Source organism: Eptatretus burgeri, chromosome 11 (genome assembly GCF_056783735.1).
Source record: "Eptatretus burgeri isolate ZD-2024b chromosome 11, Ebu_testis_v1, whole genome shotgun sequence".
NCBI lineage: Eukaryota > Metazoa > Chordata > Myxini > Myxiniformes > Myxinidae > Eptatretus > Eptatretus burgeri.
This window is the reverse complement of record NC_140971.1, coordinates 89,583,521-89,603,630: the sequence shown is the minus strand read 5'-3', so window position 1 is coordinate 89,603,630 and position 20,110 is coordinate 89,583,521. Positions and strand designations below refer to the sequence as shown.

The 20,110-nt window shown below is 41.5% G+C and overlaps 1 protein-coding gene across 3 annotated transcripts in view; it reads right to left on the bottom strand.

Annotated features, from left to right (window-relative positions):
* The window catches only part of LOC147017592 (uncharacterized), a 79,591-nt gene that overhangs the window by 4,960 nt on the left and 54,521 nt on the right, over positions 1-20,110 (bottom strand). For all 3 annotated transcript variants that reach the window (XM_085847330.1, XM_085847329.1, XM_085847331.1), the window contains 4 exons: positions 15,737-15,858; positions 12,572-12,694; positions 10,509-10,569; positions 1,274-1,542 (listed from right to left, as the gene is read on the bottom strand). In XM_085847330.1, coding sequence (XP_085703456.1) covers positions 1,430-1,542; positions 10,509-10,569; positions 12,572-12,694; positions 15,737-15,858 — 419 coding nt within the window. In that variant the 3' untranslated portion in view covers positions 1,274-1,429. The remainder of the gene's footprint in view (positions 1-1,273; positions 1,543-10,508; positions 10,570-12,571; positions 12,695-15,736; positions 15,859-20,110) is intronic.

Genomic DNA, 20,110 nt, shown 5'->3' with positions numbered 1-20,110 from the left:
CCATGGTAGAACAGTTTCAAACCACCTCCAATACTCTGAGCCTTACTCCCCATCCACTTGGTCTCTTGTACACACAGTATGTCCACCATTCTTCTCTCCATCATATCAGCCAAACTCTTGCCCTTTGCCAGTCATAGTCCCAACATTCAGAGTTCCAACTCTCACCTCCACACTTCGACCCTTCCCCCTCTCTCAATGCCTCTGGACCCGCCTTCCCCATCTCCTTCTCCTCCTTCGCCCAGCAGTAGCACAATTTCCACCGGTACCCTGCTGACCAACGTTACCGGTGGCGGTCGTTGGTAACCCGGGCCTCGACCGATCCGGTATGGAAATCCGTTTTATTGTCCGCATAATGATTTGGCATAGGTTTTTACGCCGGATGCCCTTCCTAACGCAAACCTGGTCACCTCATACGACATACAGGGATATGGTACACCTATTATAACCCGGGCATACACCGGGCCCAGTACACTGGTACTTTTTTCGCCAACCTCGGAAGGATGACAGGCTGAGTCAACCCCCTGGTGTATATTAATTCAGTGGCCCAACAGGGCTTGAACTCAGGACCTTTTGGGTCCCAAGCCGCTGCCCTAACCACTGCGCCAACACCAGGTAAACGACACTCTGATGCTGATACTTCGCAATCCCTTTATAAATCATGAAACAGAAATCTGAAGAAAAAAATTCTGAAACCTCAAGCAAGGCTTCAAACTGCGCAATCTCTCAAATTTAAATTCTTAAATGAGGATAACAGAAAATGATCTTATGTTTGGGGTGGGATTCTGCAAAACATTTCTCCAAAATTATCCTGACATATTTTAAAGATCGTCATCGTGCTTATCAATATCAACCCGTAATTAAAAGCAGTATCAATCGCTTAAAACAATGAAGAGGGATACGAGTTGATGGTTAAATGGGTAAGAGGAGTAGGCGCAGTCGGGATAAATGTTTATAACCCGACCACGTCTCTTTGTAGGCCAAAACAGCAGAGGTAAAGCATCTGAGATCAAAATCAGCAAACAGGTACTCAAGAAAACATGGCACTGAGCACACAACATTAACAATCGACATGGTCAAAAGGGGACACCAAGAGTCGATAACAAAGAAAATCCACATCTGTATCCATTGCTTTGGAAGTGTCATTCAGAGCAGAGGAAAAAAGGCATCCTCCACTGGAAAGCAGTCACAAAAAACATTCTTGTGTTGGTGAAATGGTATGTCAGACAGATTAATAAAAACGAGAATTTTATCATATGTTGGCCTCAATACCCACCTTTCTCAAAGTGAATCATCATTTCGGATGGAGTCTGGATGCTGGTTGCATTATTGTCGGGAACACGGCTGTGCCGCTGTTCATGTGAATTATACTCTTCACTTTTTCGTTTTCTGATGATGATGATCTTCTGATTGATTAAAGACTTCCTCCAGTCTAATCACTCTTAACTTCTTCATCTTCCTCTGATGATGAACGGCGTTTGCTGAACAGTTTCAACATCCTCTTTCTCAAACGATTTAGGAAAGAACGCTTTTTTCGTGACTTCACTGCAAAAGGTACACACAGGTTTTGGGTCATAATCAAGTGATGTGGTCTTGCTAAAACAAAACCAATTCATCAAAACCTAACAACTGTAAAAAAAGGGAAATATTATTCTCCCCCACCCACACCCCAATAAAAAACATTTTCTTTGTAACAAGGTACTTGTGAAACGAATCTCGGCATCATCAGTAAGCTGATCTATAAAATGAAATATGACCTCCAAGTTTTGGGGAAACACATCCCATTGAAAATTGTGTGGATATTTTTTTTCTGAATCACTTCATTCTTATTCCGTAATATAATTCTCATCATTGTTTTTCAGATTTACTTGATCATAAACTTCAGTGAAATTCCAATGTGACTGACCCACTCAGAGCATGTTTGGTGCAAAAACATTTACTTTAGAACAAATCAATGGATTCATGACCATGTTTATATGTTCATGTTCACTGAAGGAAATGCTGTTAATCTGTAGCAAGAAGCATAATGTTCATTTCCATTCAGCACGTTTCATATGCATTCTTTACCATGGACTTGCAACACAAGAAAATTATTCAAGAATTTTGAAACAGAAAAAAAGTTATTGAACGACACTCTGACGTCGCAACGTTGCAAGATATGCTGCTGCCCAGATTATTACATCATCACACACACTTGCACTAAGTTTGATTTAAATTCCTGAACCCAGATTCAAAATATTAAATAATTCTGGCTGCCAAATCATGCATTGATTCAGGTTGAAATTTAAAACATATATTCCCCATGACTACTAAATCATAACTGGGACGTTTCACATCAATTGATGAAACAGTTCAAGAGAAATATTTTTGAAAGAGTTTTGTTCAAACCAATATGCCTGCCAGACCATGTGACCTATTAATTATTGGAAAACACTCTGGTATCTGCCAAGCTTTGTGAACATGTTGCTGAAGATTCCCCTTGATCTGTGAAGCCGTTCTGGAGAAGATGATCTTTTGAGATTTCAGGGTAAATCCCAAGTGGCTGTCAAACCATGTGACCTATGATGTCATAAGTGGAGAACTTTTTGTTCCTCCTGGAAAGGTGGTTAAAGCTGTAAAATTTTGTACCTTTTCAGCTGTTTCACAGAAGATTTTTGAAGGTTTCTATGTTCAAAACAATATGGCTTCCGAATCACATGACTAAAGACGTCACAAATTTATTTTTCTCCAATACAATTTTACCCAAGATGACACTCAAAATTTTTCATTGTGATCAGATAAAGCGTTCAACGATGCAATTATGCAGTCAAAACGAAGCCACCGATGACATACAAAAAAAAAATCATCATGCTTGTTTCTCATGGGGAGCACTTCACATGCCAAGTTTCCAATTTTTCCATGGAGTGGTTTTGGAGATACAGAGGTACAAAGTTTTTCCATTTTTCCAACATGGCTGCCACACCACGAGACCTATGACGTCATAATGATCAGAAAAAACATTCCACATGAGTAATCGCACCTTTGATGAATATTTGTGTCAATCGGATAATCGGTTGCAGAGAAAACAGAAAATTAGCATGGACAGACTATGGACGGACAACCCGAAAACATAATGTAACTGGCGACATCGTCAGCGGAGGCATAAAAATTGTTTCCCTTGGGAAAATCTCCGGACTCATAACTTTACCATTCATGTTGCAATTGTTTTGAAGTTTATTATATATTTTCCTCAAAACAATGTGAAGGATTTTCAAGTCGGGTCATTTGTTAGAGCACAGAGCCTGATGTTGGCGCAGTGGTTAGGGCAGCGGCTTGGGATCCAAAAGGTCCTGAGTTCAATCCCCGTTGGGCCACTGAATTAATACACCAGGGGGTTCACTCAGCCTGTCATCCTTCCGAGGTCGGCGAAATGAGTACCAGTGTACTGGGCCGGTGTATATCCCGGTTAAAATAGGTGTACGCTATCCCTGTATCGTAAGAGGCGACAAGGGTTGCGTCAGGAAGGGAATCCGGCGTAAAACATGTGCCAAATCACTATGCGGATCATACGGATGATCCGCTGTGGCGACCCCGAACGGGACCAGCCAAAAGAAGAAGAAGAAGAAGTCATTTGTTAGAGCACTGGGAACAGATTGTCAAGATTTAAATTTTCTCCACTTCGCTCTCTCCTGATGTGATGTTTGCGGGAGCGACAGAATGTGAGCCATGTAGAGTTAATTGACAGGTTGGAATCGGATATTTTGCCTTGTACCCAATTAACTCCACAAGATGTGACTTGACTTTTCCATCTCAACCACAAACTTTCAGTGTTGAAGTGAAAATAAATGTATTTTTACACTCGTATTCAGGCTGTCACATCATCCAATGTCGAATGAAAGGCAGCGTGTTTATCCTGCGTTTTGAAAATAAAGTACATATCTGTGATTAAAAAGCAATCGCCAAGGATCAGCCTCGGCCATCTCCGACAATCCAATGATGATGATCCAAAAATAATGTGGCTATGTGATCTTGACCTTCAACATTTTGGTACAGAGTGGTACAGAGGTACAGAGTGGAAATTAAGAAAATGTGTCCACATCTGCAATACATCCAGAAAACTCAACATGAAAATTGAAGAGAAGTTATTCAAGTTATGATCAAAAAGGTGAGTTTTCTAAATTCGGTCACAATCCAAAACAGGTCAAAGACACTATATATCAGCTGCACATCTTCAATGCAGGTCCATTATTATGATGCAAGAACAGCCTGGAAGGCCAAGTGGTTTTTGAGGTTCTGCAATGGCAAAGTTGAGCAATGACAAAAACAAGAAAAGGTTGTTGTTTTTTTTCCAGACCACCATTTGACCTTGACTTTCAAGTCACAGGGGAATGATGCTCATTCAGTGTAAATTCACCTTGATCTATGCTGTCTCGAGAGGGCAATTCCGTTCTGATCGGATAAATCTTGGTTGAGTTTTGGTGAATCAGATAAAAATGTCAATAAATGGATAATGACCTCAAAAACAGAGCCACGTGTCCTGAAGCTCACTCGTCTCGGACCTGGCTTAGACATGTATGCACTGAATTTAGGAGAGGATAACAACTGTTTTAGGCTAATATGACCCCAAGGAACAACTTGGGATGTGTGCCAAAATCTCTATCCAGGACGAACAGCCCGAAAATGACCACGCCCTTTTTAAAATCTATGTACCCCATTGTCTATCACTCTATGCACCCTATTATCACTCACTCAGCCTGCTTTTGATTTATTCATAGCACCAGTGCTACAAGATCCAGAGAGAGAGAGAGAGAGAGAGAGTGAGAGAACGACTTATCCATCCAGGACTGCTATTAACTGAAGGAGAAGTTCCCACTCCTCTACAACTCCTTCATGAATGGTGGATTTGTCATGAACACCGCCAAGAAAGGTAGTGGAGTGCCCTTTGACCAGGCACTAGAGCAGTGCTACAATCGGACTGCCAAAGTGAGTGGGGGGATAATTGGGGTCACCAGCAAGAAGGAAGCAGTAGCTCTGTGGGGAATTATCAAGCATAAAAAAGACCAGTACATTGACCTCCTGAAGATGAAGGATGATGTCAAAGGAGAACTCTCACTTCACCACGACTTCAACCCAAGTACTGCAACTAAGATAGTTGGGATGGTGCAAGACATAGAGGAGTATCTCCTGAAGGTATGCAGTCCTCTACAAGACCAGGTAGCACTGAAGAATGTTCTCACTGGAGAAATTGCGACCAATGTAAATGTAGACAAGTTGTTGTGCTGTCTCAAGGAGGGCAGCACTGCTTGTGCTAATTTTATCGATGATCGACTCAGAAATAGGTCGATATCGATACACTGAACTATTGGCAAAATCAAGTTTATGTCCCCTAATACCACCTTGAAATTGGCTCCCAAAGCAGACATCAAAGATGAGACAATCAAAGCTCTCATGTTTGAGTATGGGAGTCACCGGGGGTTCACTGTTGAGAAGCTACTCAAGCATGAGATCACCAACTCTGCATTCTTCTTGGTTGACGAAGATGGTTACTTGAGGAAGAGTACCAAATCACAACTTGGGGCTGAGCTGCTGAAGTTGTGCCCACTAATAGATAAAAAAGGGCCAGAAACCTCCCCACAAACCCACACCATCATTATCGACTTCATGGCCTTGGTGAGAAAGGTCCCCTTAAAGAAGCTTGATCCGCCCGTCAAGACATTCCATGACTTTGCTATTGCCTTGACATCTATGGTCACCAAAGCTGGGCACAACTGTGATGAGATCCATATCGTTTTTGATGCTTACAGAGAGGACAGCATCAAGAATGGAGAGAGGGGGAGAAGAAGAAAGTCAAAAGAAATGGTTGTCCTTGATGTGATATCACCAAACCAAAATGTTCCACTGGTATTAGAGAACTTTTGGTCATCTTCCATCAGCAAAACTGCTTTCCAGGCATTCTATGTTGAGTGGCTCACCACCAATAACCACAGAACCAAACCTCTGTACCTCGGTATATCACCACAGGCATGGATGGTGTCAGCTGGGTGTGCTTCTCCATTCCCTCGGCTCAACTGCACAAACGAAGAAGCTGATGACGGGATAATGTTCCATGTGCAGGACATTCTAAGTCACCGGTCAGGACCTACATCCATGACGCTGTCATCAGGTGACACAGATGGCTTTGTGTGCCTGTTATACCACATCACAGTCAATTGGAGAGATCTTGGCCTCCAAGAGCTTTGGCTCGTCCGCAACTCAGGAGTGAAAAGATCAATATTACCACTCCACGATATCTGCATAGCACTGGGAGACGAGCTCACAAAGTGTCTCCCAGCACTCCATGCTCTGACTGGGTGCGATACAACCAGCAAGATATCAACTAAACTTGCAGCCCTGAATGCTGTCCACAAACCAGGAAATTCCTCTCTGATCCTGAATTTTGACTGTCCCCAGCTTGCAGAAAGTGCAATACAGATGGCAGAGACATTCTTGGTCAAGTGTCTCAACCATCAACAGACCTGAAGACATTTGACGACCTGTGTCTCATTGCATTTGATAGCAATGCCCTCAAGATGTACTTTGAGAGAACCACTTGCACCTCAAATAATGCAAGGAAACATATCCATAGAGGCTATTACCAACAGCAGCTGTGGGTCCAAGCCCCATTTAGAGATGCCACCCTGATTATGATTGCCGAGTCTTATGGGTTTGTAAGAAGGGGCAGTTTATTAGTCCCTGAGATTGTGATCTCCAAACCCAAAGGCCTGCCAAATCCCTGCACATGTGGCAAGTGTGCTCGCAAAAATGGGTGTTCCTGCAGGGTAGTAATGATCAAGTGTTGCAAGTACTGCAAATGCAAGGGAGGTGATTGTTGTAAAAACCCTTTCACTGAATGAACACTGCTCATCATCCTCATACCTGGACTCTGTTGTGTTACTCTTCATGTTCCTGACCCTGGTTTACGTGACACATAAACAGTATTAATGTGGTTTTAAAAGTTGTATTGTTGGTGGTTGGGCAATTTCCCTGCTGATCTTTGAAACATTTAAGCTCTCTCGATACTGCTGCCTACTAAAGTAATACGTTTTGTTTTTTATTTTTCATTTTAAGTTAACATTCCATTGATAATAGTATGTAAATGATTGAAAATACAATTTCTTTATATAAATCAAATGCTCGCTTTCTTTCTTTTTAAAAAATCCCTTGTATTGTTAAAATTCCAAATTGTCAGTTCAACTCTAGTAGATGACACAAATCTTCTAACTTTGCTTTAAGTCCGGAAAGTTTAAGTTAATAAATATATGGCAATTCCAGTATGTATGGCAATAAGTATGGTAAATAAAACGGTTTTTAGCCATTTTCTCAAAAAAATATCAAATTAGAAATTTTACACTCTTCAATGACCCCCCTAAATAAATAAATAAATTAACATGGCCATTCTGAACATTTTGAGCACCTCAGAAAATGTGAAGCTCCAATGGTTTAGAAGATACGGCTATGTCAGAAGTAGCACTTTCGATGAAAAAGGGTGTGGTCATTTTTAAAAGGGCGTGGTCATTTTCGGGCTGTTCGTCCTGGATCGAGATTTTGGCACACATCCCAAGTTGTTCCTTGGGGTCATATTAGCCTAAAACAGTTGAGTTATCCTCTCCTAAATTAAGTGCATTCATGTCTCAGCCAGGTCCTCTACTACACCTGGATCAGGAACAATCGTCTCTCAAACCCCCCGCAGACCTCCTCAGACATTTTTGTTTTGTACACCGAGAACAAATTTGGGTATATCAAGGGTGATGAAAGTTAAGGTCGAAGTTTTATCGAAATTGTGTGTCGTTTCGGAGGAGAGAGCAAATACCTATTTTGGGGGGGTAAAAAAACACCCCTGTAGTTCTCCTTAATGAGCACAGATTTTGATGCGGTCAATAAACCTTCATTAGGCATCAGATATGAAGCTTGTTGTCAAGTTTCATCAAAATAGTGTGTTTGGTTCAAGCAATAATAACCGAAGTGTTTATGGACGGAATGACTCACTCACTCACTCACTCACTCAGCAATGCACACTGCTTCATCAAATAAGTTCACCTGACTAAAGTTCAAGCGAACTAAAAATTAGGTGAAGAGCCAAATAATTATTATGTCAACCCCACATACTTTAATTCCTGTTAATGATGCAAAATTTCATTCCGAAAGTCCCAGCCTTATCCGAGATGCAGTTTTTGGCAGAAAAAAGGGAGAAAATGTCGCAGAAAAAAAGGGAGAAAAACCGACATGGTGGTTTCATATTCCTAGGAAGCCTCGTGTTGGCTTAACAGTTAAGGTGGCTGGATTAAGATCTTAGCCTCTTGAATATGAGTCCCAGTCATGAAGTTGAAATAACACCAGGTGGGTTGACTCAGCCCATCATCCTTCCGAGTTGGCAACAGGAGTACCAGCTCACTGAAAACGGGGGCATTGCATCAGGAGCACAGCCACTCTTCCTGAAAATGATGCAACCAGCAGCCACAGGCTGCATACAAAACAACAACAGTACCCCACGTGGTGAGAGACCTTGACCTTTAACTTGGAGGGGTATGATGTAAATGAAGAATAAATGCACCTTGCTTGAGGGCCTAGGCTATTGAGAAATGGCAATTTCATTCTGATTGGACAAGCTGACATCAAGTTTTGGTGAATGATGTTCAAATTTCTGGAATTGGGTCAATACCGTAGAAATTAAGTCAAGATGAAAAAAATGTCAACCCACATACTATTTATTCCCATTATTGATGCAAAATTTTATTCCAAAAATCCTTGTACATTGGAAGAAAAAAGCAGAAAAATCTAAATGGTGGTTTAGTGCTCCTCAGGGTATAAGACATTGATGTTTAACCCCGAGGGATACGATGTACATTAAGCATAAATGTGCCTAGCTCTCGACTATCCATAAAGGGCAATTTCGCTATGATCAGACAAAGTTTAGTCGTCAAGTAACGGTGTCCGAAAAAAAGAAAAATACAACACCTTCAAATTGTCATTTACCTCTGGGTGGCAGTAAGTCACGCCCCAATGATGGAGCTCCCCAGGTCAAAAAACCAGTAAAGACCAGTAGCTTACTGGTCAACTGGTACCAGTTGAAAACCAGTAGCCAACTGGTACCAGTAAAGCCAGTTGGTTTCTTACTGGTTTTAATATGGAAATTGGAATAGAGTGATATATTACCAGTTGAAATACATGTATTTAACTAACTGGTATCAACTGGGACCAGTACATTGTAACTGGTATCAACTGGGAGACCAGTACATTGCAACTGGTATCAACTGGGACCAGTACATTGCAACTGGTATCAACTGGAACCAGTAAGACTTTAACTGGTACAAATATGAGCTACTGGTTTTTTCAACTGGGAAATTGGAATTCTGACTGAATTTAACTGGTACCAGTTGAAACCAATAGAGACCAGTTAAAGACCAATTAGAACCAATAGAGACCAGTTGAAAATGTGTACTGGTTTTAACTGGTTTTTCGACCTGGGTCACTTGAAATGTGAGCTCAGATGGCAAATTGGGTCGAGTGGAAACCTGTAATATAAACTTTCTCTCAATTTCTGACACAACCAATAAAAATGTCTCTCCAAATAATCCACACTCAGCTCTCTTCGAACCAGCCTCATAATTAATCAGCCTGACTCAAGCAATCCAGAGTGTAGTATGAACATTCTTCATGAAAAAATTACAAAAGCAGGTTGGCAGGGTTGCCTCCTCCTCCTTCGTATGACGTACACGGCTGCAGGTAGCATCATTGGCTGAGGGCGCGGCTGTGCTGCCGATGCAATGTCCCTATTTGCAGCACAATGGCACTCATTTCACCAACCTTAGAAGGATGACAGGCTGAGTCAACCCCACCTGGTGTTAATTCAATGACCGACAGGGGCTAAAGATCTCAAGCCAGCCACCCAAACCACGAAGCCAACACCAGGCTTGCAGGGTTGCATCGACGTATGCACACTCACATGTGAGCTGTCTTGCCGAGGTTTGCATCTCAGCCAAGCAATAAACTGTGATCCTGGTATTTCGCAGGCAGGGCAATTCAGCAATGTGTGTGTCATCCCTCGGAAGGACGTTCAACTTGCCTCCCGTTTGCTGAAATTAGTTGGACATTAAATATCCAAGGGCGTCTTTCACAAAGAGTAGATTAGCTATCGCTGGCACTCTGAACAAACTACAAATTCCTACTCGAACCTGGAGGGGAGCATTTCATAAGCTACACCCCTTAACCAATGATACACCATGAAAATGATTATGAAAAAGCTACGTGCTGCGCAAAAAAAGAAGAATCACAAGAGGAACACGGAATGGAATTCAACGAACAATACAATGAAAACCATCATTATCAGAACATTATTGTGAGTTTTACTATGTTGTTTGTTTTGACAATTAGAATGACTCACCTGTGAGGCGCATTACACATTTTCTTATATTTGCACTGGGGTTTCTTACGTATGAAGATTGTTTCTATTGCTGTGAATTGGAGAAATATGAACAATTAGGTATTTTTCTTACCTTTGCCAGTGTTCACTCCACCATCCGTACTGGTGTCCATTCCTTCATGGTCAGTTGTCGACTGAAAAAAAAAGATGGAGAATTATACTTCAGAACAAACATCAATCTGAAATCGCATGGGACATGACATAACATAATGAGAACAGCAATCGACAGAGCACAGTCTCACCTCGCGCACTCATTCTGAACAAAAACACCATCATTAACTGAACACGCCATGATTATAGCTGGTGTCTCCAGATCATCCATGCACCCTCTTTGTGACGTCGATTGCCATTATCCACAACTTTATTGATCGAATATTAGGACAATTTATGACCACTTTTTTGCACATGAAGGCAAAATTGCAAAATGAAAATGAAAATGAAAAATTTATTCAAACTATATTCCCCATGGCGAGTCCATCAATATATCAGAAGTTTTGCATTGAACTGTGTAGCAGTTCTGGAGAAGTTATTTTTAACGTTTTTCTTTTCAATCCAATATGGCCAGCAGACCACGTGCCAATGACATCATAAATTTAATTCTTCACACATTGGGTCACAGATCAGATATATGAAGTTCTAGGTAAGGATTTTTATTCAACTAATTATGGGTGGAATACAACTTCACCATTGACGTTATCACACCATATACCCCATGGGGAGTTGACCAAAAATGCCAAGTTTCCATTATAATTTTTTCAGCAGTTTTGGAGATGTCCAACTTGTTTTTAATCCAATATGGCTGCCATACCATGTGACCGATGACATCAAAGTCAAGAATAAAATATTTTCCATGGGGAGTCCCTCCGATGTATAAAGATTCACATCGATCAGACAATCTGTTGCAGAGAAAGAAAAACCTTTTTTTAAGGGAAAATACACAGACATGGACAGATGCACACACACACACACACACACTGAGGTGAGACTAACTTTCTGAATTGTTTCGACATGACGAATCAACCCTTCAGTGTGCTTCCCCACACCAAACAACAACTTTGTTTTCACTTGTTTATTGCATTCTAAAAATATTTATGTTCCACTCAACGGACTCTCTTTTCTCCCTTTTCATCTCCACTCCTCCAATTCAAATATTTTCCTCAATTTCCTGTTCTATTTACTAATCCTATCCAAATGTGTCAAGTGTACGTAATACTGCAAACTGAGAAATACTGTGAATAGCGGGGCATTATTTCAATGGAAAAAGAGGGGATAGGTTCCAGGTGGTAAGCGATTCATGAGGGGAAAATCAAAAATCCCGTGAAAAACTGAATACGCCTGTGAAAAACTGTGAAAACATGAAATACAGGGCCACGAATGTCAAAGCAGGTCGCATTTTCTAAACCGCGAATACGCGGGGTCCGACAGTAATGTATATCGATGGCCACAAATAATTTTTCAAACAACACTGCATTTAGTCATTGTTCATGGCAACAAATAAATAAATACCCTTGTCCTTACACCATTTTCCCATCAAGTTGAGATCGCCGGCACATAAGGTACGCATTCGTGGCCAAATTAATTCCTGAACGGCCTGGCTCGGCTTGAAGTTTGACGAAGCCGAGCTATAACTTAGAATAAGGCTCGGTTGCTGATAACGTCATTTCTTGTTGTTGTTCAAAAAATCACCTTGGGATATTTAATATCTACCAACTAATGCGAACAGATGAGTCCCCTGCTTGGCACTCATTAAAGGGACAACAGTTTGTGATGTCATGCCTGGCCTGCGAAGCCCCCATATGACAATTTGAGGTCGAGTTAGAAATTAAACCAAGACTAGATGGCTCAAATTCAAGTGCACTACCTCTGTACCACCATAATTAGAATGAAAACTAAAAGTGAACGACTTCTAAATTATGTTGCTTCTATTTCACATTCAAAATGTGAAATATTGCACATTCAAATCTATTTCCATCCAACTGTCCAATTAAATTTTTCGACCCCAACTACATCAAAATTCAAACAGTGGGCATCATTACTCTAATGGGTTCATCAATTTATATTTCAAGAATCTCACAGAAGATCAATGCAAAACACCTTTCTTTTCAGATGCAGAGAAAATAAATAAAAAAGGAATACCTCTCTGTTTTCATGACTACTGCTGTTATTCAAGGTGGTGATTCCTGAACTGATGGAAGAATCCTTTTCTGGCGTTTTACCGTCTTTTTCACATTTCATTTGTGCACGAACAAACACCTTGTCCTGGTGGAACACAAGCATAGGATTAAATGCGTGTCGACACAGGTTAAACAGGGTGACAAATAATTATCATTAGGGATAATAACAATGCACGTCAGGGTCATAATACACAGATATACAGATACACAGTGCTCTTCATAAGTATTGGAACAGTGAAGTCAAATTTGTAATTATTGCTATCGACTCAAGAAATGTGGATTTGGAATAAAAACAAATGAATACGAGGCAAGAGTACAGAAGGTCAGCTCTTTTTTATTCGTATTTTTTTGCAGATATGTTTTACCATTGTAGAACAATAGCACGTTTTATGTTCAGTCCCCCCATTTTGGGAAAGCATAAGTATTGTAACGGATCAACCTAAGGTGAATTAAAACACAATAAAACTTAGGATTTCATTGCATATCCTTTGCATGCAATCGCTGCATCGAACCTGTGACCCATTGACATCACCACACTCTTGGTGTCTTCCTTTGAGATGCTTTTTCAAACCTTTACTGCAGCAATTTACAGTTGTTTGCTTTGAGGGGTTTTTGAATTTGGTCTCCACTTCAGCAAGTGAAATGCATGCTCCATTGGATATAAATCAGGAGATCGACTTGGCCAATCTGAAACCTTCCACTTTTTCTCCCCCTGATGAACTCCTTGGCTGCTTTGGCAGTGTGTTTTGGGTCATTGGCGTGCTGTATGGTAAAGCACCACTCAATTAGTTTGGAGGCATTTTCTTTGTACATCGGCAGACAAAATGTTTGTGCACACTTCCAAATTCATTCTTCTGCTGCCGTCATTAGTTTAATCATCACGAAAGATGAGTGAGCAAGTTCCAGAGGCAGCCATACAATTCCAAGCCATGACATTACCTCTCCCATGCTTCACAGCTGAGGTAGTATGCTTTGGATCATGTGCAGTTCCTTCCTTTATCAACACTTTCACATTTCCATTGCTTTGGCAAAAGTATATCTTGGTCTCATCTCAACATAAAACTTTGTTCTGGAACTCCACTGGCTCACCCCTGTATTTCTTTGGCAAATTGTAATCTGGCCGTTATATTTTTGGTGCTGATGAGAGGTTTGTATCTTGCCGTGTAGTCTTTGTAATTGCGCTGTCAATGCCTTCTGCGAACAGTAGTTTGTGTTACTTTCACCCCATGCACTCTGGAGGTTGTTGGTGATATTATTACGAATTTGGAAGCCATTTGCACACAGACAGATAGCAGCCCCTGCAGTTCAGTTATTTCGATAAGTATGAATTTATAGTCAGGGTCCCGTCCTTCTGTCTAATGGGAATTTCGTGTGTGCGCTACGAGTTACTTTTATAGTCAGGTTTTTTTATATCTTTAAATCTTCATCCTTCATTTCCGCACCATTGCCGTCCATCGCCCACGTGCAGCATGTCACATACAGGGGTGAGGTTCCCTCCACCCACTGTGAGCTCATCCAATCCGGAGGCGAGTACCTCAGAGCGTTTCGCTCGACCCACAAGGGAGGGGAAGGATAAGACGAGGTGGCGAGCCGTCGTCGAGAGGAAGGTTCGCTCGGTGGTAAAGAAAGAGGGGAAGGAGAGGAAGCCTCGTCTTCCCTGCTGGCGTCTCGTCTGGTCCGTTCCCGTGCTGGTTGGCGTCCGTGGCATCGTCCCTCGTCCCTGGCGCTTGGTGCTGCGTTGTTGGCAGCGGGTTCGAGTCCCGCCACCGGACAAGCTCGACCAGACCGCACGAGGGGGGAAGGTACCCCGGCCAGGCTCAACCGAATAAAGACCTGACGGGGTCCAGTTTTTTTGGTGTGTGCGTGTGTGTGTGTGGCGCCGTCCTGTAAGTAGAAACTGTCTAAGTGCCCTGTGCTCATTGTACATTACATTTCTTTATTCGGATAACTCTGCTCTTTATGTGCTCCCCTCCCCGATTATTGTTATCAATAACCCCCTGTGTTAAATGTTCCAGTTCGTTGTTCGTGTTTTCTTTCATTGACCTCGCTAGGTGCGTATTGAGAAATAATAAGGCCGTTTGGGCCGGTAAGTTGTCATTGGGTCCGTCGCGGCTTTGGTAGCTTCCGCTCCGTTACGCCAGATCCGAGTCAGTCAGAGCGACTCGGTTCAGACAAAGTCGGTCGAAGGTGTGGTTTCCCCGGTCGTTAGACGGCATGGGTACTGAGGTAAATTGGAATTAGACAAGTGGACCCTACCTCACGCTGTCGAAATATTGGCGACCACGGTCCTCTAAGTGCCCCATGACCTTTCGGAGTTGTCCGAGAGTCACCACCTAAATTCCGGGTGTTCCGTGCAAGACGGCTCTACTGCTCCCCCTGGTGGTTGTTTATCGCTGCCGAACCCCAGCCCACAACAATATCACTGACAGTTGTTTAAGAGTTTTTCTTCACAGCTCTGATTTTTCTGTCATCAACTGCAGTTGTTTTCCTTGGTTGACGTGGCCATTGTCTATTGCCAAGTCCACCATTAGTTTCTTTTTCAAGATAATCCAAATTGTATTTGCTTGGCCCAATTTTTGTGCTTTTGTTCCAATTAAATTCTTCTGTTCTTTCACCTTCCAAATTGCTTGCTTTTATTTAATGGACAGTGCTCTGATCATCATGCTGGTTCATGCCTACTGACTCCAAAGGCAGACTCCCAAGGCAAAAGCAAAGGCTAAAACCACGACAGGACACACACAGCTCTTTTATGTGTGAATGATCAATGCAACAAGAAACACCTGAGCAATAAAAGGCCATCATTTGTTCCAATACTTATGCTCACCTAAAATACTCTTTCAATTCAAGAGAGGAGGTTCTTCTTTGAAAGCTTCAAGATGGCTGTTCACCACAACCTCAGGTGATGACCTGAGGTTGTGGTGAACAGCCATCTTGAAGCCATATGCATAACGGTTACCCTGATCAACCCCACCCCTCCCGCCACCCCCTGCCCATGACTGATAAGACATTGAACAATGCTCTCTGAACAAGAAATGCTGATTCTGAGGCTGTAGTCTGAAAGACTGAACGTGCTTTCATTATGTTCTATGTGGAAAACAACAAAGCGATCCAAAATAAAAATACTCACCTTCTTTCGGGTCAACTTTTGAAGTTTAACCAGCAAATTTAATCCTTTGCAAGACTCTTCAGGGATGCTACTCCTGCTGTTGCTGCTGCTGCGGCATCGGTCCACGTTTCCAGTGTTTACGTCTGTTGAAATGGCACAAAATTGGGGGCAAATAAGTTTGTATATCACCTCGATATATTTTCAATGTCAGCTGCAGCAGAAAACCAGAGCAGTGGATCATTTAAAACAAAGGGGATAAGTAATCATTGTGATATACTGTACTTTCTGTTTGCATGAGGAATCACAATGTGGAAACACTTGGATATTGTTGTGGCAAAGTGGTGAAGGTGTGGAATTACTATTCAATTGAAGAATCAAATCCAGCTGAAGGCAGAAGCATCAATAATTTGAATTCTGTGGTTCGAGAAACAAGCTAGTCTCTTAACACTACAATCTAAGAAGAAAAGAAAAAAGTGTGAATGACAACTTCCAGGACATGGTTCACTGCTAGCCCCACCTGGCCTGGTATAACTTGCCTGGTGATGCCAGTCCATATTTTGTGTTCCCTCCTCATGCCTTCAAGGCAAATAAGGAGGGGAAGAAAAATATAACCTACAAAAAGGCAGCACTGCCGAAAATCCTTCTCAATGAAGAGAAAATGTTTATATGTGTTTTGTCCCTTCCACTCCCACCCCTCTTGTCTCATGCCTCCTTACTGTGAGTTCTGTGTTAGCTCTCATACGAGCCTCGACCAAGGTATACAAAAAAAAAATGTGTCATCCAAACCAGTAAAATCAAACACACACCTTCAACCAACGATACAGTACATCTCGGTTGAAATTTGAAGGATAAATAATTATCGTTCCAAAAGTGAAGGAACACAACCAATGGAGCAGAAGGCTTAATGTGCAATCAATGAATATTTTATACAGCCTCTCTTTATTGTGTTGGAAGGATACCTTTGAGGTGTTTCACTTGCAGGGCGATCCGTTTATCTGTATGTCTGGTGTTGGCTTAATGGTTCGGGTGGTGGGCTTTGGATCCTTGGGTCCCGAGTTCAAATCCCGCTCAGCTGTTGAATTAATACTGGGTGGGGTAAACTCGGCCTGTCATCCTTCTGAGGTCGGCAAAATGAATGCCAGCATGCTGATATGCTGTGTCAGAGTGGCGACCCGTCCAGGATTGTGCCCAATAGCCAAGGAGACTGCTTAAGCAGCACCAACGCTCTGCACAGAGTGTGGTCCTAATCTCCTCCTCTCGTTAATCTGTGCGATCTCCATCTGACGCTAAACTGGGTGTCCCCTCTGTTAGTATTACTTGGTGAATGTTGAAGATCCCATGATGCTTCCATGAACAGATTGTGAGTTACTGCCAGTACCCTGGAAAAATTACAAATTACTGCAACCTCAGTTGAGTATCCTGCCTCGGAGTGGCGACTCATCCCGAATTGTAACCATCGTCAAGAGAATGCTTCGGCAAAACCAATGCTCTTGAAGTTGCAGAATACATTCTTTCTTTGCAACATAATCATATTAATCATACTCCTTTCTATAACTCACATAGAGGTGAGAATTTACTCGTCAAATGTAAGTCTCAGCTGCATGTATGATAACTGTAAGTGACCTTTCATAGATCGATTGGCATTCAAAACAAAGTAATTCATTGTCAAACGTTTTCAAGCACAGTGTCAAGCACAGTGAAGCAGGAATTCAGGGATGCACTGGAGAGGATGATGGGAATGGTTGAGCTGGAAGTGAGGCAATGTATTGCAGGGGACTTTATCACGCATGTGGGAGGAGTGAAATTGGGGGAAGAAAAATGTTTTGGTAAATTTGGTTGGAGAATGAGGAATGGATCAGACATTGCGTGGTGGAGGTATGCGCTCTACCGAGTGTCCTTCGAGTTCCTTAATATAATTCTCATCATTGTTTTTCAGATTTACTTGATCTTCAACTTCAGTGAAATTTCAATGTGATTGCTCCACCGAGAGCATGTTTGGTGCAAAAACATTTACTTTTGAACAAATCAATGGATTCATAACCATGTTTATATGTTGATGTTCACTGAAGGAAATGATGTTAATATGTAACAAGAAGCATAATCTTCATTTCAATGAGCACGTTTCAAATGCATTCTTTACCATGGACTGGCAACACAAGAAAATTATTCAAGAATTTTGAAACAGGAAAAAAATAAGACACTCGTTGACGTTGCGAAGTTACCAAATATGCCTCTGCCCACATTATTACATCACTATACATAGTTGTACCAAGTTTGATTGAAATCCCTGAACCCAGATTCAAAATATTAAATAATTCTGGCTGCTAGATCATGCATCAATCAAGTTGAAATATAAAACATATATTCCCATGACTACTGGATCATAACTGATGTTTCATGTCAATTTATGAAGCGGTTCAAGAGAAATACTTTTATGAAGATTTTCATTAAAACCAATATGGCTGCCAAACCTTGTGAAACACTCTGGTATCTGCAAGGCTTGGGGAACATTTGTGTGAAGTTTCCCCTCAATCTGTCAAGCCATTCATATTTTGTTCCTCATGGAATGTTGATCAGACAGCTAAAGTTTCGTACCTGTTCAGCTGTTTCTTGAAGATTCTTGAAGGTTTGTATGATCAAAACAATATGGCTACTGAACCACGTGACAAATGACATAAAGAATTTTTTTTTCTCCAACACAATTTAGCCCATGATGATCCTCAAAAATTTTCAGACCGATTGGATAAAGCATTCGACGAATGCAGTTATGACGTCACCATGAAACCGCCTAAGACATCATCAAAAAAACAAAAGAACTTGTTTCTCATGGGGAGTACTTCACATGTGCGAAGTTTCAATTTTTTGCATGGAGTGGTTTCAGTGATACAGAAGATTTTCCTTTTTTCCAACATGGCTGCCACACCACGTGACCGATGACATCATAATCATCATAAAAACATTCCACATGAGTGGTCGCACCGATGGTGAATATTTCATGTCAATTAGATAATCGGTTGCAGAGAAAAGGAGAAAATTAGCATCGACAGGCATACGTACGTAAATACGGATGGACGGACAACCCAAAAACATAATGTAACCGGCGACATCGTCAGCAGAGGCATAAAAACTGTTTCCCTCGGGAAAATCTCCAGACTCATAATATTACCATTTATTTTGCAATTGTTTTGAAGTTTTATTTTATTTTTTCCTCAAAACAATGTCAAGGATCTTCATGCAGGGTCGTTAGTTAGAGCTCTGGGAACAGATTGTCAAGATTTAAATTTTCTCCGCTTCGCTCTCTCCTGATGTGATGTTTGCGGGAGTGACAGAATGTGAATTGGAGCCATGTGGATTTCATTGACAGTTTGGAATCACATGTTTTGCCTTGGAACCAATTAACTCCACAAACTGTGACTTGGCTCTTCCATCTCAACCACAAACTTTCAGTGTTAAAGTGAAAATCCTTTTTTTTTACACTCATATTTAGGCTGTCACATCATCCAATGAAGAATGTAAGGTAGCGTGTTTATCCTGTTTTCAAAAGAAATTAGATATCTGTGATAACAAAGCAATCGCCAAGGATAAGCCTCACCCGTCGCCTACAATCCAATGATGGCGATCCAAAAATAATGTGGCCATGTGAATGTGTCTTGACCTTCAACATTTGGGTACAGAGTGTAAATTAAGAAAATATGTCCACATCTGCAAAACATCCAGAAAACTCAACAAATGAAAATTGAAGAGAAATTATTCAAGTTATGATCAAAAAGGTGTGTTTTTTAAATTCGGTCACAATCCAAAACAGGTCAAGGACACCAATTAAATATCAGGTGCACTTCTTCAATGCAGGTCCACTATTATGATGCAAGAACAGCTTGGAAGACCAAGCGGTTTTTGAGGTTCTGCAATGGCAAAAATTGAGCAATGACAAAAAAAAGGGTTTTTTTTTTTTGGTTTGTTTTTTCAAACTGCCATTTGACCTTGACCTTTAACTCACAGGGGTATGATGCGAATTAAGTGTAAATGCGCCTCGCTCTATGCTGTCGAAAGTGGGCAATACCATTCTGGTCGGACAAACCTTGGTTGAGTTTTGGTGAATAAGATAAAAATGTCTATAATTGGAGAATGACCTCAAAAACAGGACCGTGTGTCCTCAAACTCACCTGGATCAGAAGCGATAGACAGTCACTCAAACCTGCCGCAGACCTTTTTTAACACCCTGAACAAATTCTGGGACATCAAGGTTGATGAAAGTTGTGGTTAAGTGTTATCGAAATTGTGTGTGCCATTTCGGAGAAGAGAGCAAATTCCCATTGGTGGGGGTCAAACTCCCCTCTCCCCATGCAGTCCCTTCAGGAGTGCAAATTTTGATGCGGTCGATAAACTTTGGTACAT